At 35.0% G+C, this 25,969-nt stretch overlaps 1 protein-coding gene across 2 annotated transcripts in view; it reads left to right on the plus strand.

Annotated features, from left to right (window-relative positions):
- The window catches only part of SCML2 (Scm polycomb group protein like 2), a 60,031-nt gene extending 34,628 nt beyond the window's left edge, over window positions 1–25,403 (plus strand). For both annotated transcript variants that reach the window (XM_045290761.1, XM_045290762.1), the window contains exons 8-15: window positions 8,053–8,204; window positions 11,404–11,527; window positions 13,970–14,173; window positions 14,832–15,011; window positions 18,449–18,556; window positions 19,128–19,313; window positions 22,671–22,816; window positions 23,746–25,403. In XM_045290761.1, the coding sequence (XP_045146696.1) occupies window positions 8,053–8,204; window positions 11,404–11,527; window positions 13,970–14,173; window positions 14,832–15,011; window positions 18,449–18,556; window positions 19,128–19,313; window positions 22,671–22,816; window positions 23,746–23,877 (1,232 nt within the window). In that variant the 3' untranslated portion in view covers window positions 23,878–25,403. The remainder of the gene's footprint in view (window positions 1–8,052; window positions 8,205–11,403; window positions 11,528–13,969; window positions 14,174–14,831; window positions 15,012–18,448; window positions 18,557–19,127; window positions 19,314–22,670; window positions 22,817–23,745) is intronic.
- The last annotated feature ends 566 nt before the right edge of the window (window positions 25,404–25,969 follow it).

Below are 25,969 nucleotides of genomic sequence, written 5' to 3' on the forward strand. Positions count from 1 at the left end.
AATTTATTCCTAAGGTTAAATTTTTAAATGGACTCTAAATGTCATAATCTTGGATACTGTTAGTTTTGTCTTTGAATGCTGATTATTTGTGTTGTTAAGTTTTTTCTTAATTAAAATTTTAAGGGAGTGGATTTTAAAATTAATTTTTTGGTCATTTAAGAAATAACAGTTCTAATTGGTCATTTTCTGTGTCTTTTATTATTTTGAAATATCCCACCTATATAACATTTTCCTTCTTAACTGATTCAAAATTTATCTTTTGAAAAGTATGAGGGGGCTTCAGACAGCTTTACTGGAAAAATCCTATTATCTTTTAATTACACTTTTCCATCAACTTTTAGAAGCCCACCCCAATATTTGAAAATTTCCATTGAGTAAACAAATGATCCCTACTTCCCCATGCCATTCTGTCCTTTTAAATGAAACTAGAAATGATGGCTGATTTTGCTCTTTGTTCAGATAAGCACAGAAGAGTGCGTGGTTTCTGTAACTCATACTTCAGCCCTCTCTCTAAATACTTAAAATTATAATTTTGCAATTTTTAGGAACATAACTTTATTCTAATTTTCCCCTCTACTTTTGTAAAGTTACTACATAAGACAGCACTTTTGCTGTTTATGTATTTATCATGAGTCAAAAGTAACATACACATGTAGAGCTTTTTAAAAAGTTCAAGGTTTAATTATTAGTTCCACCAGAAGGCTTCCAAACATTTTTGTATTTGTTTAGATTTTTGTTTGTAATATGGTTTATGATAAAGCATAGATTAATATCTAATACTTAATATATTCAGTGTTCTTTGGTATCAAATGAAATGATTAGAATTGCTATCAGCCCAAATGCATCAAAAGCCATGAAATTTGAAACAGCTGATAATTTCTTTTTCATTTGGACAGCTTGAAACAAATGTTTAACTTGTGCAGATGAGACAGCTATTATGATGCAAAGTATTTTGAAAAGCAAATGTCCTTCTAGGTTTTAACTGTTTCAGTTAAATACTGCCATAATTGCTAAGAAAAGCTAGAGATTTTTCTTCTCTCTAGGCTTTTCTGTGATATATTTTAACAAGTCCTCATGAGACTATTAAAATGTCTTTGTTTTTAGGACATGTGGTCTAGTGGGAATAACTGTCTACAGATGCTATGGGTTGGCTGTTAGGTTAGATTTTGCACGTCTTCTCATTTCTTTCCAGATCCTCTGACCCAGGGTAACCTTTGGTCCTTCTCTGAAGGCAGGGGTGAAGGAAGTTTGAGCAGGTGACTGATGAGTACTGTCTATACAGCCTTTGGACAATATGTGAATTACTTCAGCAGTCATCTTAGTCTCCTCCTCCACCCCCAACCCCCGCTAAACTAGAAATGCAAATAGCTTCATTCCTATTTGCTAGAAATTCCTGCTTGCTGGGGCAGCATGGGCTTTGTTGTAGACTTGCGTTTTCCAGAAAGGCAGTTTTATTCCCTGTAAGGAGCAAGGCTATCAAGTGGAATCCTGTTTATCTTAATGACATGTACAACAACAATCTGTTTTTCTGGAATATTTGTAAAGGTAGGAATTCCCCCCAACCCTTATTTATATTGTAGTTGTTGTATTCATGCAATTTATTGTCTGCTTTGTTAGCTCTTCTATGCTAAATATCCTAGTAATTTGTTATCTCAAAAAAATCCTCTTAGTTGAATTGCTGCTTAGTGAAATTGTTGGCAGTATTAATTAGTCACTTTACAAAATTATTATATATTACAGAGGAAAAGTCAGTCTGGTTATTTACACCATTTTTTACTTTTAAGGACTGATCTTTATTGCAAACCAACTTTGATTACCAGTTTGTAATAAAGAATATTGCCAATATTTTTTTCTATAGTATCTTGGGATATGACATTAAATGCTTTTTCACTCTTACTCAGTGAGATTTACTAAAAAGGTATTTTTATGGTATAGAAATCTGGATATTTTAATAATTTTCAATTCTTTGTCAGTACATTTGATGTGTTTTTGTGGAAATTGTAACAGTTACTGGTAAGTTGTTTGCTTTAAAAATTGCATATTGGAAGTCAGACTATGGAAATCACTTAATTAGAAAAAAGATAACTGATGATTTAAAATTGGGTGGCTTTTAAACACTCAGTATTGTTAGATGCACTATGAATTAACCTAAACCCATTGAAATTGCTTCTTTTCTGTGCACTTCCTTCTGAAAAGACGAAAGGTTATTAAGATTGTCCTTTTTTTTTTGAAACATGATGTCAATGGGACTAAGATCGTGGTTTCTTTCAAAGTGAATCAATAAGAATAGCAATTGTGAGATAAAGCAGTCTTCATAGAAAGCACCCAGGAGATAGAGTGGAATAGTCCACAAAGCAGTTTGGTTTGCCTTTTTGAAAAGCAAGCCTCTTGAAGACTTTCTAAATTTGCATCATTACTTATAGTTTGTTCTTACATCTTTTATGGTTTTCTTTCTATGATGAATACCTGAGAACTAAATATTTAATAAAGGAGAAAAGCTATGTACATTTCACTAAATTAGATTTTCTTAAAGTATCCTGCATGCAAAAAAAAAAAAGTCATGGGCACTTAGGTATATAAGGAAACAACTTGATTTGGACTAAAGTATATGGTGTAAGCTAGAGCCCTGATGCTATTCACTGCTAAGTGAATAGTCCCAGCCACTGCTCCTGGGGAGAAAGGAAGGAGGCTTTCTGCTCTCAGAAAGATTTAGTCTTAGAAACCCCAGGCAGCCTTGCTGCCCTGCCCTCACAAGACCACTATGAGTCAGAATGGATTTTTGAAGACAGTGAAGAGAGCTGCTCTTTAATCTTTTCTTTGTGTTTGAGAAATTTTTCCTAGTGACATTGTTCTAAGTTTTCAGTAACCTTAAAACAGAAATTCTCTACAGATTAAGATGTAATATTTGATAAGATACTTGAAGAATTTATCCTCCTTTTAAAAAATCTACTTGGATCCCCAAGCACTATTTTAATCAGTGTGGGTCAAAGCTTCAGATCCTTTTAGTATTCTTCATTTGGGTTTAGTTCTCCAGATAGACTTTCTAAAAACTGCTAGAAAAGGCAAAGGCAGCACTTCTTAATGGAAGTGCTCTCTCAGACCCCAACAGCAAGTGAGTGTAAATGAAATGTGTTATTTTCCAGAGATTTATTTCTTTTAGTGTGGAAGGTACCTTTCAGTACACGTTTAAGGTATTTTTAATATTAAAGCACTGGGATTCTTGGTGTTGAGAAGGAAGCCCTATGTGGGTCATCAAAGAAACTCCAGAAAGCCAATGGAAGAGCTAAGGGCAGAAGTCTGGGCTTGGCCACTATTAGACTCTGGACATGCTAATTGTTTCTGCTTGGTAAACAAGCAGGGAACTGGGCTAGCCTCAAGTTGAAAAGGAGAACTTAGTGCAAGGTGGAACAAGGGTTAAAATGTGGAAAGATGGGTCCCATTTCCTTGAAAACTGGGGACAGACACTACTAAAAATTGAAGACCGTTTCTCTTTGTAACTCCTCTAATAACTGCCACCTCTTTTCCTTGTAGCAATTAGTTTTAACACAAACCTTTAAAAATGAATGTGGGGGTGTGAAATGATGGGGGGGGGCGTTGTGCTTGTTTTTAGCCACCTAGCAAAGTAGGAAGTAGAGTGAAACACGGTATTTTATTAAAAGTCATTAATTGATGATACAGAGAAGGGAGTGAGCAGAGATCTGTGGGAGACAAGATTAAGGTAGGATGGAACAGGGGAGATGTGACCTGACCAGGACAAGAGTATATACCTGCTACTATGAATGGAGGGTTGATACCGTGCCTCTGACAGTGAGCAAGTGGGCAAATGTCTCTTGCTGTTGAGCTAGAGTCAATTCTGATTCATGGTGACCTCCATGTGTTGTTAGAGAGTAAAACCACTCCATGAGATTTTTCTGGACTATATTCTCTGTGAAAGCAGATTGCCAGGCCCTGCTTCTGAGGCACTGCTGCATGAATTTGAGCCTCGCATCTTTTAATTAATGGCTAAGTACATAACTGTACTACCCAGGAATTCTTATTGTTGATTGTTATCATCGAATTCTTGTTATTTTATTTCATCGAACGGTGCTGACTCATGGTGACCTTCAGTATAACAGAATGAAACACTGTCTGGTCCTTTACCATCCTCCCAGTTCTTGGTCCATTTGAACCCATTATTGCAGCAACCATGTCCATTTCATGAATTGCTTCTCAATTTCATTTATCCTGTACTTTACTAATGTTGTCTTTTTCTATTGACCTGCCTTTATCTGTGATGTGTCCAAAATAAGTAAAAGTCTTTTCATTCTTGCTTCCTCTAAGCACTTCAATAACTGTGTCACCAGGGCTCCTTGAATGGTAAAGCCTTAGGACATTTTCATCTAAAAATCTGAAATGGTCCACTAATTTCCAACAGTTATTGAAACCAGTTGAGGGCATCTTAACACATGCTGTATTTTCTTCCATGTACACAGAATTGTATTAATTTGGGCTCGTCTTACTCAGTTCTAATAATTAGAGTGGTGTGAAGCTGTTTCTTATTGTGGTTTTTATTGACACTCCTTCCTATTTTAAGTTGAAGTTAATTTTTAAGATGGCTAATTAGCATTTGAAGCACATTTTTGCCAAGAAAAATTATAAAATGTGTGTTCAAACCATAGTTGTTTATTTAATGCATATGTTGATGCATATGATAATATGACATTGATTCTCCCAGACTTAGTTTGGCCTACTTCCCCCTTTTCAGGGAAAACAAAAGTTACTCAGAGCTCTCCTGGCAATTAAAAACTTTCGTACTATAGCCCAATATCCATGATGAAGTGTAGTTAGTATGCTGCTTTTGCCGATTCCTTCCAACATGCCAACACTCCAACTGTAATCCACAGTATTACCCACTTTGTGAAACACTGATATCTGATATAAAATCAGAAACAAAAGTCAAATATTAAACATTCATCATTTCAACAAACTTTTCATGGATGTACATATATGTGTCTGGCCCCAGACTAGGTGTTAAAGCCATTAAACAATGGAACTTAACATGATTCCCTAGGGGAACTCAAAAGTGCGGTTGGACAGAGGTATACTAGTAAAACAAGGTGCTATATAAGACTCAGGCCAGTAGAGATAAACATAGTCCACGTGTGCTGTGTAAGCATCAAGGATCTCATGTGGTACTGGAGAGCTTAGTGCTAGAATTTTACAGAGTTGGTAATTAAAGTTTCAATTATAAAAAAGAAAATACGCAGCAGTTTAACAATTGACAAGGTAGAGGGAGACCTTTCCTGGAACAAGAATCAGCCTCTGCCAAAAGGCATAATGGTTCAGAAAATGTGGGGACTTAAAGCAGATGATTATAGCCGAATCCATAGTGACATTTTAGGGAGAGAAGACATGAGGCTGTGAAGATAAGCAGAGGGCAGATAGTGCAGGGCTTCGTGCACTGGGCTCATGAGTTAAGTAAGATGTTAGCATATCAGTAATTTGTGAATCCTATCAGTGTATCTTTCCCCACCTTTTTACCAGAATCATACAGGGAAAGGTCATTTGATCAGAGTTAGAAACTTTGATTAGGACCACATTAAATAATTAACTGCCCTGCACTTGTGATGAGATGTTATCATTGGAATGTAACACATGGTCAGTCAATATGAAGTAAAAGATTAGTGTGAGGAAGATGATGATAAAGTTAAGAGTAGTGTGTTGTGTTAGAACGGGAATAAAAGGAAAGCAGAGTCAGAGCATGGGTTTTAATTAACAGGTTTTATTTGAGCTAACGACCTGCCTGGGTGTCATTAACCGAATGGAATGAGAGTAAAGGGGCCGGGTGAGGGGAGATTGGAAGACAGAGTAGAGAGAATAGCCTTTCTTTACTTACTTTTGGTTGAAAGTAAGGGAGAGCTAGAGTGAAGAAGAGACAGAGGAACGTGTGGCCACATGAGAAAGTGAAGAAAGAAAAAGCGAACAAAGGAATCCCGTGTTAATAAACTTTAAGGACAGAAATAAATTATTTTATCTAAAAGGAGCCTGTGCTCCCCCTTCCCCCCATGGGCTGTGGCACCAGCAGACCAGTGAAGAGAGTGGGGAAGGTTTCTATGAGAGGTTTTGAAAAGGCGAGATATGTCACATTATGCTCGGTGGGGATGGAGAAGGGGTTAGAGACGCTGGCTATAGCTGAGAACCATAGAGTTACTGCTGGACCCTTTAATTATTTGCTATCAAGTCGTTTCCATCTCATAGCAACTCTTATGTCCCACAGAATGAAACACTACCCAGATAACTGCCCAAGTATCTTCACGTATTTTTACGTTTGAGCCAATCATCAAAGCCATTGTGTCAACCCATCTTCTTGAGAGTCTTCCTCTTTTTCCATGGCCTTTGTTCTTCTATTTTGATTTTCTAACCCCAGGTCTTTACATGCTTCTTTATAATACTTTATTTTTTGGAGCTGCCCTTTGAAGTTTTCTATTCTGTTCTTTTATTTGTTTTCTTTTTTCACTTGTTTTTGTTACTCATATGTTCAAGAACAAGTTTTGGGTGGTCTTCTGACATCTGGTTTGATCTTTTTTTTCTTTTCCTCTCTTTAATAACCTTTTTCTTTGTGTATGATGCTCGTGATGCTGTCCCACAGCTCATCAGTTTTTCTGTCATTGGTCTTAAATATGTCAAATCTGTTCTTGAGATTCACTCCACATTCAGGTGGGATAGACTTAAAGTCATATTTGGCTTTCATGGACTTGTTTTCATTTTCTTCATCTTCATTCTGAACTTGCATGTGAGCAATTGGTGGTGGTTCTATCTATATTCAGCCCCTAGCCTCATTTTGGCTGCTGATAATGAGCTTCTACTAGAATTGCCAAACTCACTGCTATTAAGTCATTGCTGGCTAATAGTGACCCCTTGTGGGTTTCAGAGACTTTTTACAAGAGTAGGAAACCAAGTCTTAAGAGTTGCTGCTGGCGATTTCAACTGCTGACCATGCGGATTGTAGCCCAATGAGTAATCACTACTACCAGGGCTACTTCCACTAGTATAAGAAGGTAAATTAAAATATGTGAGGAGGAAAGTGATCTAGGCAGTTAAATGGTCCTCAGTTTGCCCTGGAAACTTGGGAGTAAGCTGGCCCTCCTCTTGATTTGTTAAGCTATAGAAGACAAATAAGACTGCAGAGAGAGTTATTATCCAGTAAATGTCATATTTACACATTTGGCTTTGAGTATGGAAGGAGCAAAGTACTAGATTGATTTCAAGTTGTAAAAGGAAGTCTTCACAATACAATTAGTTGGGCTTTTTACATAGAACTATAAATGGCTTAAGTTATACAACTCTGCCTATAAAAGTTTTTATGTAACATTAGATTAGTACCTTATAGTATGTAAAATTTATTTTTGTAATGCGTTAGAGAATTAAGAATTTAAAAAATATTATTACTTAATGGTGAAATGGATAAAAGTAGCCTGGCCAGGAGACAGTAACCTTTTGAAATATTAAAACTATCTGGATTGAACTATTAGACAATTAGTATAACCAAATCGCTTGAGTGCGGTGGTCTTTCCATAACATAAATGTATAGTCTATATTGTAGAATATACATCTGTATTATTGGACATACTGATAGTAATGTAGTATTAGCCATTAAAAATAAAGAGCAGGGAATCCCCTTGGCCTTTTTTCTACATGGATTGGTAAAAAGTTTCTGAATAAGGCATTACTGGATAGTGGTCTGAAGGAAAGACTTTTCTGTCCTACGGACTAAAACTATGGGAAGCAGGCAAAAAGTAAACTGCTAAAATTTTTCACTGTGCTAGGTTTGAAGTTACTGGTTCTTAAATGAATCTTTATTTTGTGTTTGTGTGTGTAGAGTTAGACCTTTACTTTTAACAATATGAAATCTTAACACTTTGATTTAATTTGAGTAGCCTGTAGGAATGTTTTCAAAACTTGGGTTTGAATTTCTTTTGCGTAATAAGACCACAATGCCTTAATTATGGAATTTCCATTAATTTGTTTCCATTAAAAATAATATAACAAAAATTTAATCTTTCCTTTACAAAGTGTACCAACATTCAATGCAGTGTCCACAGAAAACTGAACCAGAATCAATTCAACAGACTAAGAAAACTCGGACTAAGTCACTTGCACAGATGACAGTCTCCAAGAAGGGCAATTCTCTTAAAAATTACACATCAAAGAAAAAAACTCAAAAGGTTTGTGTTATCTCCTACTCTCTAATTTGTATTTTATGTCCTTTTATAGTGCCTTATTTTAACACACAGTTTAGAAATTTTGTAAGAGGAGGATGAGACGAGACCCTTTAGGAATGTAGAAATGGGCTCTTTATAGCTCCTCCGGTATTGAGATTGGTATTTCTTATGAACAAACTTAAATTTTTAATAGTGTTATACTTATTCAAAACCAATATAAGCAATGCATAGATATTTTTATATTCAGTTAATTTAAAACTCTGTGTGCTTTAAAGATCGATATGAATTGAATTTTCTGTATGCATATTATACCTCAGTAGGTCAGGGGACAAATCTATATGATTTGGTTATGCTGAAATCAGATCCCATCTCACTGAAAACAACTCTAAAGCTTGGAAATAATATGAAAAGCAACTACCACTAAAGTCAATGAAGAGTGAACAGAAGCAGACATACCTTGATAAGAGCATATACTAGGAGGGAGGGGGGTTGTGTAAAGTGACTCTCTGTTTTTTGAAGCTTTTAGCCTCAGGTCACATTCACCCCATATAGCATGAGACTCATTACAGTATTAGTGGAAAAATTAGAGTCTGTGGTGGTGGTGTGGGGTGGAGGGATTAGAAAAGTGAAGCCAGGAAAACTGTGACTGCTAAAGAGAATAGTATCTAGTCTTAGAAGGGAAAGAGCCAGAAAAGGGATCCCAAATTCTGTCTACTAACATCTATGACAGACTCCTGATCCAAGGTTGCCCAGAAGCATACTGGTTGGCCTAACTAAATAGAGGGAAGAGCTGAGCTAAGGCTGGAGCGATTCCCCAGATCAGAAATTGAAGTTCAACTGCAACCAAAATAGTTAAGCTACTAAAATAAAAGAAGTATTTATTAGAAAAATAAAGAGTTCAGAATCTCCACTAATTAGCATTCACGATGTCTGAGGTACAATCCAAAATTACCTGGCATGCAAGCATAGTAAGAGAAACATATTCTTAAAGAAAATTTAAAACTGGAAGGAGAAAGTCAATTAAGATAGAACCTTCAGATGACCCTGATGTTAAGACTTCGCAAATAAGAATTTTTTAAGTGGCTATTGGGTTTTTTTACATTGATTTTAAAAGTACACGAGAGGTAGACCATCTTAGCAGAGAAACAAAAAAGATAAAAATAACTAGAATAGAAATTTAGAAACTGAAAAATGCAATATCTAAAATAAATTTTCATTGAACAGAATTAATTGGTAGAGTTGACAGAGGAAAGAGTAAATAAACCTGAGGATAGAAGAATAAGTATTACCCAAGGTGAAGAACTGAGACCATTGAAAAAACGAAAAAATTAAAAAAGAAAACAAATAGTACCCCGGGACCTTTTGTTGTTGTTAGGTGCCCTGGAGTCAGTTCAGACTTAGAGCAACCCTATGTACAACAGAAAGAAACACTTCCCAGTCCTGTACCAGCATCACAATTGTTAGTACATGTGAGCCCATTGTTGCAGCCACTATGGCCGTCCTTCTTGTCAAGGACCTTCCTCTTTTTCCTTGGCCTCTGTACTTCACCAAGCATTATATCCTTCTCCAGAGACCGGTCTCAAGACAACATGTCCAGAGTAGGTCAGACAAAGTCTCACCATCCTTGCTTCTGGATATGAATGAATACATTATTTCTGTTTCAGCTATTGTGTGCAATGTGAAGCAACACGACAAACCATTTCTTTTCAAATTAAAAATGCTTATATTGTTTCTTTTATGTTAAAACATTTAAATTTTCTAAAAAGAGATGCTAATAATGGAACTTAAAAATGAAATATATGGGAAAAAAAGAAATATATGATATTTAAAATGCATTTTAAGACCCAAAAGATGCATTAGAAGTATCACTGATATATATTTAATGCAGGCTTTTCAGTGCCTAGAGAAAATCTCTTTGATTAATTAGTCTAATGGTGAACAGATAATTTCAAATAATTTATTTTTGTTCCTTTATTTTCTAATAACTTTTTAAGTACTATTTTGACAACTTTAAAGAGATCTTTTTAAAAACATTGTATTTTTTTCTTAGTGGGAGCAGAAATAATGAGATTTTTCAACAAATTTACTGAAGCTCCCTCTTACAAACCTGCATTAGATTAAAAATAATCAAAATGTAAAGCTCGTGTTTGCACACATATCCTCTATTCACCTCTATACACTTTTGGAAGCATTGTTTCCATGCCCTTATCCCTTCTCTGAAGAATTCTTCAATGCTTTGATTTTTACATCACACCAAAATGACGTCTTTGAAGGACTCAACTCATGTTCCTTTTAAATATTTTTCGAAGTAAATGTTCCCTTTGTTTAATTTGCGCAGCTAATACAGACACTGTCTTGGTATGTCCCAACTCAGAAGATTCAGATTTTTAAAATACTAAAATACCAAGATTATAGCAACACAATAATTTTAATTTGACTCTTTAATATAACACAAGACTTATTGGAATGCTGTGAAATGACATTCATTAGTTTTAAAAAAGAAAAATTAAACAACATAGAATAGTACCCTAATATTTTCTCTTTTGTCCTGCCTTTTACATGTTCTCTATTAGCACTTTTTCTAGACACCAGAGCCCCTCTTGTAAGATTGAAAAGTTGTGTAAAGGTACCTCTCAGAACCCCCCATGAATTGGTATACAGTAAACAAATCACTAGTGTCTGGAAGACACTTGGTTATTTTATGAAACAAGCATAATTTTGTATGGACCTCAACAGACCATTTAAAATGTCAAAATTTGTATATATACAATATGGAGACTTGCAGGCTCCTTAACAGTGAAGAGTGCTTGCTGAAGGAAAGCCCTTCTGCATTGTTTTTGTCTTGCCATTTGGTGTGTTGCTATGGAGTAGGGATTTACAGATTTTCTTTAACAGTGCAAAAAATACTCTTGCAGGGAACCTCAACATAGAAGTTTTGCACAATTAACTATTTTGTTTGAGGTTCGATCCCCTTGAAGCAGGGAGTAGGGCTGGAAGTCCTAGCCCTCTGTTCTTTCTCCACTGACTTAGCTAGATCACCTGGGCCACTGCAGAGTGCCCTTTGGTAAGTACTCTAATACATGACAAAGAGACTGTCAACTCTGAAGGCTGCTGATAACTTAAAATTTTATGCAAGTAATTTTCTGACTTATCTAGGAATTTTTAGAAGGATAATGTATCCCCTCCCTCCAACTTTATACAGGAAAACAATATTTCTATTTTGTGTTCAACATCTGAAACTGATGTAAATTTTGATGCCAGTAACTATAGCTTTCCACATGATAAGGATATCTTTCCCGGGACCTCCAAAATAGTGATGTCTACAGGTAAATTCATACATTTTTAAAGATTGTAAAATTGCTGATTTTTAAAAAATATATATACCTGAGGGCTTAAATAACTTCAAATCTCCTACAGGAAGATTTGCTCAAAGAGCTGTTGTCTCTAACAAAAAGTATGAAATCACAACCTTGATGGCAGTACCTAAAAATTTGAGTTTTAAGTCGTTAATATTTTATTAAATGCTGAGACAAATTTGGTGAATCATCTCACTGTTTGTTCTACTGGTTCCTAAGTTAATATTTCAAAACCATGATTCCTCCATCTGTGGGAGTGAAATTTTTGCTCCTCTTGAAACAAAAGGGTGGCGGGATAGTGAATTGTGGTTAAACATAGTGATTTATCAAAACCCCTGGCCAGATTACAGGCTCATGGTATCACTTACTGTGAATGATGCTGAGTAAGCCACTTAAATAAACTGTGTGCTCCACATCTATTAATAGCATGTTGTGATTATAAAATGTCATAATGAGCATTAACTGAAATGAGTATATAATAATGCTCAACTAATGTTAGCTATTATAATTATATCTTTGAGGTTAATTACTCTGCCCTTTATTTTAGTTGCCATCAACTAATTTTATGAATATATGTATATATATATGTACACACATGTATGTATGTACACACATGTATATGTATGTATGTATAGTGAAAATATTGGCACTAGATTATGTCCCTTTGTGTCATGTCTTGCAATTTTCTTTGGGATTTCAATGTCCTATATAAAATCCATTAAATGTCATAACCTTTCCCTCTTAAACTCTAGCTTACATCAAACATCACCAAAAGTCAAGTACTTTCACTATTTCTATTTAATAAGCTTTGATACCAAGAACTTATAGCCACCAGAAATTCCTATCCTTCCAACACTTTATTTGCATATTATAATCTCACTTCTTTCTACCTTTCTTAATTTTCAAATCTTTGAAACCTAAAATTTGACCTTATACCTGAATCTGTAGTTAATTGTTTTTTAAAAAAACTATTTACTCTAAATTAGGTGAAAGGTTTATTAACAGTTTGATTATTTTTTAAGTATATATTCATATTTTATATTATAGTTATATTGAAATGCTTGTTCAAATACACATCACTTGAAAAGTCAGTACCCACAAAGCATTTCATCTACTCTAGTAAGAGCTATAGAATTTTACATAACTGTCAAATCTATGTTTGTTTTCCCTTGTTATCTCATTTCACAATACTTTCATCTTTTTGTATCGCATGCATGTGCTTTTAAAGTTTCTACAAACTCTTAATGCATTAAAAAATTATCCTTTTTGACAGCTCTTTGTATATCAGTGGGCATGATGACTTGAAATTGTTCTCTATGTGAAAAGTATGAAACACAAACTCAGACAAATCCCTTTTATTTGTCATTCTTTGCATATTTTCCTGTTTTAAAGCATGCTTTATTGCTTCCTTTCCTAGATCCTTGTCACCTTTAAGCTCTTCTGTTCCTTAGATGTTCGTTCCAAACTTTTCTTTCCTGCCTGAAAAAGAAATTAGAATTTGCTTTGAAGTAAAATTTACTTAAAAGAAAAATGAGTACTGTAACATCTTATTTTGTCAGTGTATGAATATTATTTCTGATTTTTAATCCGTTAGGGTACACTAGCTTAATAATGTAAAATGCAAGAGAGATAAAGCATTGAAATTCTTGTTTAGATTCCCTTAGGTTCAGTAGAATTTTGTTCATGCTGTCAGCACTACTGGTTGCATGTTGAATGTCTTCTAATAATGTACCCACATGTCATTACATTATATGTTGATTTGCTTTTCTCAATGGAAAAAATATTGAAATGTGACATTTATATGATTATAGCTGAATTATAGTATAATAAATTTTCATTATTAAGGAAAAGTTTTTTTTCTCAGTGAACCTCAGCATGTATAGAAGGAACATTTTCCCTTAAAATTAATGAAATTAATTTCTATGTCCTTAGCACACATTATAACATATACCTTAAATTATTTTGTTAATTAAGAAAATATAATTAAGGAATAGCATTGGAAATTTAAAATAAATTCACTCCAAAAGTAAATGTATAAGCATACTAGTTTTCAAGGAAAATTCTCATAGTGTACAATTTAAAGATGAAATATTGTTCTATTATTTTCCATTTTATATAATGTGGGAATGTATGCAAAATTGGAATGTGATACTATAAGTTTGGGGTATGATATATTTTGGACTTTTTTTTTTAGAAAATTGGATTAGTATTTTGATTATTTGTTTAATATCTTTACTGAAATGTAAAAACATTTTTACATACATATTTTAAGAAGCAGAAATGATCATTGATAGTAATTATGATTTAGGTGTTCTTTGAGGGAATTGTCTAGTGTGACTTAGTAATTGATTAGGTAGTGTTTTCATAAAGTTCGTTTAAACCGATCTTTTTGTTGTACACATTTTACCCAAGTCTGTGTGTATGTCAATAAACATGGAAATCCTGGCCCTCACCTGGATCAGAGAAAAATCCAGCAACTGCCAGATCACTTTGGCCCTGGCCCCGTGAATATTGTGCTCCAGCGTACTGTGCAGGCGTGTGTAGATTGCGCCATTCAAACCAAGACTGTTTTTGGGTTCCTTAAGCCTGATCATCGTGGAGGAGAAGTGATAACTGGTACAGTCATCTAATCTTCTATTAAACTTCTTATCCATAATTGATTTTAGGTGTCGAAAGGGCAAGGTCTCTTTAGTATATATGACTATAATGTTTATAATGTTAGCATCTTAGATATGTAGAATTTTAACACATCTGGAATGTTTAATTTTACTTTCAAAATAAACAGTGTCATAGTACTGTAAATTGAAGCAAAGGGTATAGATTTTTTCCTTCTACATACTGCATTGACATAATTATAAAAAAATGTTGATTGATAATTTTTATTTTTATACACAATAGATTGATTTATAAGAACCTATAAAACTGACCCAAGAAGTCATTAAAAGTTAGGGTAAAGCTGATTTCCACGATTATGTGATCAGACATAACATTTGTATGTATAGAATTAGAATAAAAAGAAGTGTTACTCTAGATCAGTGAGTTTCTGATGTTGTTTTCTTCAAAGCTATTTTAAAATGAGAACACATTTACCAACACAGGCTATATTGTGTCTGAGAGGTTCTTCTATAATTTAGGATTATTCCTTTATGAATTGCCAAAACCACTAATTAGACTTTTTTTTTTTACTGTTCTTAACTCGATGGTTTTTTTGTTAGTGTTGTATGCCTCACCTTTCTGAGTTGAGTTTCATGTCTTCCCCCCCACCCCCCAATAGCCTGGTTTGATGGGGAAAGTCATTTTGTCCAGCTCCCTCCAGTAAACAGTGCATCATTTGTTCTTCGCTTTCTTGAGACCTTCTGCCAGAGCCTACAGTGTGATAACCTTTTGAGTAGCCAGCCTTTTAGCTCTTACAGGAGTAATACTCATAGCCCTGAGGAGCATGATAATGATTCAGGTGAGAGAAGATAACTTTTTATACTGTGTGTCTGTTTTAAATTACATCTTATAACTTGAGGATCTTGTTTAATTCAGAGTTCTCCCTTGTGTCCTCCCCTCCATAACCAGTTTAGTCATAATGAACTAATTAGAAGTTTATAATATGTGGTAGTTTCTGTTCATTCAGAATGGGAAAGTAATTTCTAATTGTATCCATAACTAATCAAAACCAATAAATTGTTTGATTTCTTTGTGATTTGATCACAGAGTTTTATTTTTTATTAGATTGGAATATAGATTCAAAGTTACTGAGCTTTATAATCGTATAACAGTAGAGATTTTTGTTGCAGAGAAAATAGTGATAAACTTGAAGTTAATATTTGAATTATGATCTAATCTCTTCCACAAGACTGATAGCTGAATAAGAGTGTGTAGGGTAGTCCTGCAGAACCAAAGTCTGCTGTCTTCTGGTCTTTGAAACAAGAAAACTTTTGCATTATGAGGTTTGCTTCTTTGTTTTTTCCCAAAGTTCTTTGAGACAGGTTTATCCAAGTTCCATCTGATTCATGAAGGTCTATTAATCGTGGTATGATTTTATTTGGGTCTTTGAAAAGTAGTTAATGTTCTCAAGTGTCTAAAGGGGAAAGATTGGGCTTGTAGGGCAACTGTGGTAAGGTTTCCCAATGAAATTCTCCCATAGTACACAGATTATTACTCCTTTTTCTCTAGACTTCTTCCCTGTTACCTTTACTTTCCCCACAAACTGTCTCTTCTACTTTACATGAAGTCTTTTATCTATTCCCTTTGCTCTATGCTTCCAAATTTTATTAACCCCTTCTCTAGTTTAGTATAGCAGTCTTCTGCCTGGAATCTTCTTTGCAGGTAGTTTTTTGTACCTTGCGCGAGAAAGATGAGGTTTTCTGATCCTGCAAATATTTACAGCCTTTGAAACTCACAGTGGCAGTTCTGCTCTGTTCTGTAGGGCCACTATGCGTTGGGATCTACTGGATGGCAGTGAGAGTGAGTGAAGGGAAGATAGCTCTGCCCAGTGAACCCTTTTGAAAAAGGAGATTTGATGCCATGACATCCTACCCAAAGCACACACTAGTTGAATCACCCATTGCCTTTGAGTCAATTATGGCTCACAATGACCCTATAGCACAGAGTAGAACCATCCCTTAGGGTTTGCAGGGCTATACTCTTTACAGAAGCAGACTACCACACATTTTCCCCAGGGAGCAGATGGTGGATTCAATGATGGGCTTTTTAGTTTTCAGCCAAGCACTTAGCTACCACACTACCAGATTCTTAATAACGAGGCAGTGGGATAGAGAGCTTACAGCTGGAGTATGTCAGAATATAATCTACTGAAAGAGCATGAAGTCTAACATCCCTAAATCTTAATCTGAGTTCTTCCATTAACTAGCTGTTTGCCCAGGGACAGAAGCCCTGGTGGCATAGTTGTTACCTGTTGGGCTGCTAACCACAAGGTCAGTTCAAACCACTAGCTGCTTCGCCTGAGAAAGATGGGCTTTCTATTCCTGTAAAGAGTTACAAACTCAGAAACTTACAGGCGCAGTACTACCCTGTCCTATATGGTCGCTATGAGACATAATTGACTCAGTTGTAGTGAGTTTTTGTTTTTGTGTGCCCATGCATAAAAGTACTAAACTTCTATGAGTTCGTCAGGACACTGCCCCTGCTCATTCTTTGAGGGTAGAAAGGACTGTGTACTATGAGAATTTCATTAGGAAGCCTTACCCCCGTTAACCCTATAGCCCTAAACTTTCCACTTTAGACATTTTGTTCTTCAAACTCAACATGAAAAAGGAACACAATTTGAGTGTCCCAGAGGTCCCAAACTGCTCTTTTGACATGGAATACATTGAAGAACATAGAATTCATTAAGGAAGGGCTAGATCAGGAGTGGGGTAGGTCTAGCCCTCAGGCTATGTACAGTGGGCAAAATTCATCAGTACCAGGTGACATTACATGTTTCACCAAAGAGAAGTGGTTACTGCCATCAAGTTGATGCTAACTCATAGTGACCAGGTAGGACAGGGTAGAACTGTCCCCAGGGGTTTTTGAGATTAACTCTTAGGGGAAATAGAGAGCTTCATCTTTCTTCCTCGGAGCAACTGGTGGTTACAAGCCCAATGCATAAATACTTAGCCACCAGGGCTCTTACCATCAAATTATGGGTGAATTAATTAAATGTTTGACCAGTATGACTCATGAATGATGTTACATATAGCCATATGGTCCATGGCATAAAATATTTTCCCCACCCTTGAGCTAGATAGTTAGAAACACCACTTTCAGAAGTGTATAAAGTTAGATGGGAGGGTGTGTCAAGAAACAAGAACCTCACATTTTGATATTATTTATGCTTGGTATAACTTAAGTCAAACGTCTTCCTGTATTAAGGTACATCACAAAATATAGCCACAAAATCATAGATCACTTTATTAAACAAAACTATTAAAACATGAGGTGGTTCTTGTGCCAGTCTGGTTAACTAGAGATACAAATCCAGAGACACTTATGTGTAATAGAGATCTTTATATTAAAGAGTAATTGTTTATTAAAACATCCCAGCCCAGTCCAGATCAAGTCTTACTTTGGTTTACTATGTATCTTAGAGGAAATAATTTTGCATCAATTCTTTAAGTGCATAATTTATATCAGCTCCAAATTGTAGACCATACATTGTCTTTGTAAGCTTTTCATAATGAAAACATAAGTGAAAGATAAAAGCTTCCAGTCTTGTTAAGATTCTGAGATATACTGCTCAAGAAAGCTATACTTTAGTAATAGAAGTCTGTATCATTAAATATATTATGAAATCACCAGTTCCTTTTTACCCATTAGAATGTAAATAAACTTTGATTTTAGAATTCTCATGCACTAAAATATATTTTTGCTGGTTGCTTTTGTAGTTCCTGGTTAAAAATGAAACTTAAATGGTTGGTTATAGCTCTCTGAATTGATGGTAAGATATGAGTCCGTAACTGGATTGCTAAAGGTTACTCATCAGATGAATTTGAGCAGTCTGCCTGTTCCCCAGCCAAACTTTTGAACCAGATAAAATTTGACTTTGGTGCTTTGTCATTACAGTCTCTCTAACTCTTGTATGTGCTATTTCTGAAATATTTAATAGGATGAAATAAAGATGTGCTATTTGTTAAAAGATACTGAGCATTGTTGCACAATTTGAAGAAAATGTTTCTGAATTGTACATGTAGCATATGTTGAAGTGCATATTTTGTTATATGTGTTTCCATCCTAACAAAATTTTTTCTTTAACTTTTAAAAAAGACATATGATGAATCAAATGATTGGCATATTGTTGGTGAAGTTATATTAGATAAATAATTTAGAGAATCTCTATGCTAATGACATAAAAATGCTCACATATATTAGTTTCAACAGACATCTTTATTTTTTTGAAAATAGAAAAAGAAGACTTATTGAGAAAGAAATGCATCAAACGATCTCAGCAAAAACTTTTTGATTTTCCTATATCTCCTAAGTTACCCAAAACAAGCATGCTTTTTCTTAAAGGTAAATAAAAGTCTCATGACCCAGTCCTTCCTATGTTCCTGGGCTGGTGGTGGTTGGGGTAGGTAGGTATATTTCCCCAAACCCTTTTTGACAGTTTGGCCACTGTGGCAGTTTTGTTGCGCACATCATTCACTTCCAAACTACATAACTGTCCTTTTTCTTTAGGAAAATAATTATAACATTTTCAACCATCTTTTAGATGCTAAATACTTAAAGGAATAGAAAACCCTAACACTTTTAGTGAATGGAAATTTAACTGTTAATGTAGTTAAGTCGATGTTAGAAATCTACTGTGATCATGTTATAACAAATCCTTGTAAAGAACTGAGTTCCTAAGACTGCATGTTTTAGTCAGGTATTCATAGCTTTGGTGGTAAGATTAGCAAAGGATAAAGTTTCCAAGAGAAATAAAGATGAGATCATAGAATCATTTTGGACTTCAGGATGGTGATTCATTATAATGTCAGTTACTTGAACTATCCTGGGGAGTAAGGGTATTTTTTTTTAACTTTTAATAGTGTTTAACCTGTAAGTCTATTGACGATAACTATCCTTGTCTTTTTCTCCATAGAACGACTTATGACTCCAGAAGGAAATGACAAACCCAAAGATTTGTTTCCTGGTTTCTTTAAGACATTAGATACACCATTCAGTTTTAATCCTGTCAAAAGTCCTACCAGAAATCCTGTAGACACTCAGATCTCAAACATCCCGAGTTTCCCTTTCTCTATAACAAGTGCTGCAAATTCATCAATAGGTGGGAATAATTTTTTCTTGCTAGAAGTGGTCACTATAAATTGAATAGGATGCAGACAATACAAAGTAAACCTGGAGGTATATTCAGAAATACTAATGTTTAAGCATTGTTTTTATATTTTCCCTTGAGGAGCCAACATTAGAGAGGCTGATCTCCCTTTCACATTGTCAGGGCCAAGGGATTATAGCATCCACAAAACTGTCTCTGGGGATCTGGAGAACTGACTAAGCCTCTGTAGAGACGACTCAGATTGTGGTTATTGATCAGTTGCAACTTACCCTTTAGTTGTGTATCGTCTGGGTTCACAAATTCCTGTAACTATTAAGAGCTAGAAAGACACCTCTTCTCCTTTTTGATGTACCCTCTGGATTGTTTCTTTTGAGACCTTTACTGACCCCCAGCTTGTATGTATGTAGCTCTCTAATCCCAACTCTGATGTCCTATTGCTGCAGCCACTACTTCCTCACCCTTCCCATCCTTAAGTCAGACCCCGATAGTCACCAGGAAGATGGGGCCTGCATAGTCACGGCAGCATCTTGTTCATATGGCAGTCACTGTTTTGGTCTTCCTTGTATGTAAATGGCTACCATCTCTCACCCTTTTTAAGGACTCAAGTATGAGGAAGTGGGTGTGACAGTGTTTTATCCTTTATCTCTAGGTAGGCATGGAGGCAAAGTTAAAGAGTAAAGGATGTGAAGACCAAGTGACTCCTTTGCCTTTCTGCATGGGTACTATCTATGGGTACTCACACCCTCCATACACTGTGACACAATGTTGTCATCCTTCATCCCCTGCTCCTCATGGATATTGTCTCTATTTTAGAGTGACATTGTCTGCAGAGATTCAGAGGACAAGGGAGTATATGCTGAATTTCAAATAGTTCATTAAATAGAAGGTGTTGCAGTGAAGCCACCTCAGTAAAAGGTTCTAAAAAGTTACCACTAATGATGAAGCTATCATTCAAAATACTTTGCCTAGCAGTACTTTGCCAAAGTAGCTTGTATTGGGACTCGAAAAGGTTAGCTTCTTGTCTTCCTAGGAGTAAAAAGGCTAATGGTAATATTATTTTTTAGCATCATCTTATAATATCTGCTGGGAAATATATATATAACATATATAAAACCATACATTATATAACTTCATACATACATACATATATATAACTTCATTAAGTCTTTAGAGCAGTTTTTTGAGATATAGGTATTGGTAAGCATTTTTGGTGAGAATTCTGAGAAGTCACTTGGTTTAGGTCCCTTAGCCAGGAAGTGGCTGGGCCAGTTTTTGAAGCTAGGCGATCTGGCTTTAGAACCATATACACTTAACCACTGTGGTGCTTGCATCTCAGAGTATAGGTAAGTATTGGAAATTATCTAAAGATGTCAGTAGTAGTAGTCTATAAGGTACTGTAACTAAAAGCCGAGTTGACCCATGATAAGCACTGAAACTCTCATACCTACTCAACACAACTTCCTGCCGCCTTCAAATTGAAATGACAATAATAACCTTTATTGTAAGAAAGAAATATAATACATGGTGTTGGCGGATAAAATCATCTTTGTTTATTTCAAAAATATTTGGTATCCTAGTGAAAATGCTAGTCAGGAAAAACAAACACATGACTGGACTTCAGTTAATTCTCTCAAATTATATAGATTTGCTTCCTTTATTTATTTGAGTAGCAGTAGTATCTTGTTTGCAGCCTTCTGAATGTTTTGAACTATAGGTCCAAGTAATTTTTCCCCTTAATCAACTGAAAATAGACAAAGTATAAGTTAATTTAGAGGTGTTGCCAATAACCTTTGAATGTTAAGTGTGTGATGACTTGAAAGGGATGAAATTTGTGCCTATATTGTCAGAATGCCATAGGTATGGCATGACATGGTCAACACCAGCACTGCCCTTACTTGGGTTGATAAAGCCCATGTCTTGGTAGATGGGACTAAAATTTTTATCTCTTGACAGGTAGAGGGCAGTTGTACTTTAGGGAAAAATCCTTATCACATCAACCTTATAATGTTAAAAAATAATAAAATTCAGAACTACACATAAAAAATTAATTATTGAGGTTTAAAACATTTTTTAAATCTTTCTCTACCCTTTCCCTGGGTAGATACTCAAAATACTTCCAAAATGACCAGAGATCAGGTGATTAAGAAGAAAGAGTAAGCTGTTGGCTAATTCTCACACACAAAAAGGATCAAATTTGTATCAACAGTTTCTGGTTAGAGAAGTAGGTGTTCCTAGATGATAAGAACCACTTTATCATAGAGGAACGTTAAGGGAATCAAATACTCCAGTTGAATAAGTGAATATTTGATAGATTTCAGTAGAAGTTTATGAACAGCACCGCTACAATTTCTTAAGGTTTGAACATATAAATTGTTTACCTGAGTGATTTTTTAACATGATTTTGTTCACTAACTAAACTTTCAACCAAAATATATATTGCTGTGCATTTAAACTTTGAAAGAGGGAGTAAATGTAATGTCAAGGTAACTTCTGACTCTTCAAACCAAAAAACAAGTTCACTGGCATCAACTCAATTCTGACTCAAGTGGCCCTGTAGGGCAGTGTAGAACTTCCCTTGTGAGTTTCCAAGACACTGTTTACTGGAGTGGAAAGCCTGTCTTTCACCCACTGAGAATCTGTTGGTTTTAAACTACTGACCTTGTAACCATTGTGCCACCAGAGCTCTTATTTTGGACTTTAGCTAAGCAGAAATTAATCGTGTTTTCTTCAATTTTTCAGTAAGCATTTTAGGCCATAAGAGATGGGACTATTAAGAGTAAAATGATGGAAAAAACATCCGTGTTCAATACATGGTAGATATTTTGCAAAGGAACTAATTTGATTCTTAAAAATAATAGGGATTGTTGAAAGCCATTGATTAAAATGAAAATATATTTAATCATAAATCCATAAATTTAGGGGCTATCCAGTATATAGGTTAAACAAGTCAAGTACACCTAACCTATGTAACACAGAAAGAAGAGACCTTGATACTGGAAATTAATTGAAATGCTTAAAGAGTAATTGGCTTGATTAAATTAACCTAATTTAACCCAAGCAACAAAGTTTCACTACATTTGCAGTGAGAGGCGCTGTGGATTGCACAATATTTAATGATCTTTGAACCTTTAAGGTAATTTCAGAAGCTGCTTTGTTAGGGGAAGGTCAAATGGAAGCTTAGGTCTTCAGGTCACCTTTATTTTTGCTTCCACCTGATTTTCCACTTAGTATTTTGTGTCTCATTGGATGAAGGTTCCAGACATGAGACCATTACTCTCTATCTCGTAATGCATTCAGAGTATTGATCAGGTTAACTATGACTTGTCTTTCCCCCCCCTCCCTTGGAAGGTATGCGTTACACATTTGGACCTGATCCAATGAAACAAACCTTCTTTAAAGAACCTTCTAGCTGGTCTGTGGAAGAAGTAATACAGTTTATGAGAGAAACAGATCCTAAGACAACAGCTCTCCTGGAAGATCTCTTCAGAGAACATGTAATGTATCTTTTGTCAGAGTTTCAGGGTTTCCCTACTGTAATGCCTTTAATTGACCTCTGTGTGGACCCTTCAGTTTGTACTGATGATTATAGTTGGTGGGAAAACCCTAACTGCCCTTGCCCCACATGTAAAAGGTTATTTCACCCAGGTGATGTAGTCATTGCCTCTCTCAGGGTCGACAGGAGCCTCTTTGTATTGATAGGTACACATATCCTGCTCCTACCTCCCTAGTCAGTGTGTGATGAACAAAAGTGAGCAACCACAAGCTGTACTTGCGTGTCCTCATTATGCTACCCATTGAATCCAGCCACTAGTTGTATTTGGCTCAGTTCTGTTAACCTTCTATTGAGGATTTGTGATCTTCTGTTACCTGGCCAGGCCTAATTTCTTAGTTATACTTGGTTAAAAAGTATTAAGATGTCTCACAAAGATCGTAATATAAGGATTTCTGGTCTTTTCAGACAGTGATACATGATGAAGTGCAGTTTCAATTAAAACCAAAACTTGTGAAAATCAAAATAAGTAATTTCAGAGAGATGCTTTCTAGCTATCAAGTAATATTCTAGTGTTTTCTAATTAATTAAATGAGTGGCCCAATATCCGATGTACCCCTTAAAGTAATTAGTTTTAGCATCTGATTAACTTTTAACATAAAGCGCATTGACAGTTTGCCTTGATGTCAGCAAAGTCACATTCCCTTCTGAGAAAGGTAATGAACATCAGAAATCCATCTCCCCTTCAAAGTTGTTGACTTATTCTCAAGTTTTCCACTGTTTTATTTTTAATAATTTATATGAAACAGTTGAGTATTCACAGAATATACATCATGAATGTACAGCCCTTCTGCAGTTTGCTTTACATGTTCTGACATTTAAAATAACCTATAATTAAATTTTTGATAATCCTTATAATTTTCTGATCTCTAGGAAATTGATGGGAAGGCTCTGCTGCTACTCAAGAGTGACATGGTGATGAAATACTTGGGCCTCAAGCTTGGGCCTGCATTAAAGCTGTGCCACTACATTGAAAAGCTTAAAGACGGGAAAAAATATCATTGAAAAAATGTTTATCTAACTTTAGATTTGACATATTTTCTCAGGTGTACTGGTAACTTTTAGATTTAAAAATATGTCATACTTGCAGCAATTTTTATTTTGCTGAACGATCCTTATTGCAGGCATACATTACAGTCCAATCTTCCTATAAAAGTATTTTAATTTTTGGATTAACATTTAAGTTTTGTGAATATGTTTAATGCCAAATTTTACAAATTGTACTTCATTTTAGGAGATAAGAGGAAAAACCTTTGCTTTTGGTTAATTTTATATCTAGAACCAAAGCAGCTAAATTCCAAAAGGGAAAATATCAGGGGCTAAAGCTTTTAAAGAGTCAATCAATCTGTGAGAATTTTTCATTAGAAGACAGTTTTAGGGTGCAACTATAGAGCATCTATCAAACATTTCACATGTATGGATTTTTAAAAATGTTTTACCAACTTTCAGAAAGGGAATAGCCATATAAATGATTTCCCTTTCTGTTATTTCTCAGTATATTTGTTCATATTTAAAGAAAAAAACCCAAGCTTATAAGCTTTTGTGAAGTGTTCTTAACAGTTTTTTTTATAAATTATAGAATAGATAGGATGATCATTTTATGCAGGAGCTGTTTATACTGCAAGTTTAATGCCATCTGATTATATTTTTTAATAGAATGCCTGTTAGTTTAAGACTTCATATTTTGGCTAAGCTTCCACACTTAACTACTCATTAATTATGCACATCTATCTATATATAAAAATACCCGTGTTCAGTTTCTTAAGAGATATATATATTTTAATGTGTTTATTTCTCATGGTACTGTACCATATTTATATTTTATTCTATATCTGTAGGTAGACATACAAGTAAAGTAAATCTTTTCTTTTTGAATTGAAAATGGCACTTTGCACTGCCACATAGGTAATGGTAAACTATGTGTATAGTTAGGTTTTTGTAAGAGATATCTGCATCGTGTGCTATCACGAGTACCTCTCAGTTACTCTTCAGGGGATAAGAAACAATCAATAGATTGGTTTCCATACAGGGAAGTTCTCTGTCCTATGCAATGTTTTTGTTAATTTGTTTAGTTTTGAGCCATTTTGATGCAAAAGTTTGGAAGCCAAATTCATCCAAACTTGTCATTTTTGGACTTGTTTTCAAAGTTAAAAAGTGGGAAATGATGCTAAATGTTTATTAGTTTTTTCTACAACTTTGGGTAGTAATACCGATAAGCAATGAGAATCTGTGCTAATAGTATTAGCCATTTGTTGTAGTTGCCAATAAAATGTATACCAGTGGGAAGAATGTTTTTTTTTTATTTTAGAAAAGTCAAATATGCTTTATATATGAATGCAACTATTTGCTAGGTATATGTGGTTCCATTCATGTTACTTTTTACATTTTAAAGGACAAGATTCTAACTTAAACATGATCTGTTTTAAAATTCTTTGTATGAAGATGTTATGCCCAGCTAAACATTCCTCAGGTGTTTCTATAAAGTGTTTTGCAGTTTTCAAATTTTGAATTACAATAAAGTTAAATAAATATAAAAAGCCTCGGGTTTGATTTTTTTTTTCTTTTACCACATTACATTAATGTACGAATATGTTATAGTGGAAAAAGAGCAACTCTAGTGAGATTGTGGCTTTATGTGTGTGGTCTTAATAATTTGACCTCATCCTACTAGGAGCAAAGGGTTGATGTCTTGTAGGGAACTCAAAAGAGACCCCAGGGAAACAGTAAAAAAAGTAATAAATTCATGAGCTTTATCTGTACCTAAAGCTTTTGTTGCTTGCAGTGTTTCATACAATTGAGCATGCTAGAAAATGCCGGTTGTTGTGGGCTACTGAGCTGATATTCAACTCATGGTGAGCTCGTGATGATTCAGAATTGCCTCCATAGGGTTTTCGAGGCTACAGTCTTAATAGGAAGAGAGAACTAGATCCTTTACATGCGGTGTCCCTAGATGAGTGTGAACCACCAACTTTTAGGTTAGCAGCCATATGCTTAACCATCACACACCCAGATTCCTTAGAAAAGTGCCAGTGTTCTCTAGATTTTTTATCCCATTTGACTGTGGATACTTTTACCATTAGGGGCCAGAAGCCACATT

Source organism: Echinops telfairi, unplaced genomic scaffold (assembly GCF_000313985.2).
Source record: "Echinops telfairi isolate 266 unplaced genomic scaffold, ASM31398v2 ScPeMD7_53;HRSCAF=182, whole genome shotgun sequence".
Taxonomy (NCBI): Eukaryota; Metazoa; Chordata; class Mammalia; order Afrosoricida; family Tenrecidae; genus Echinops; species Echinops telfairi.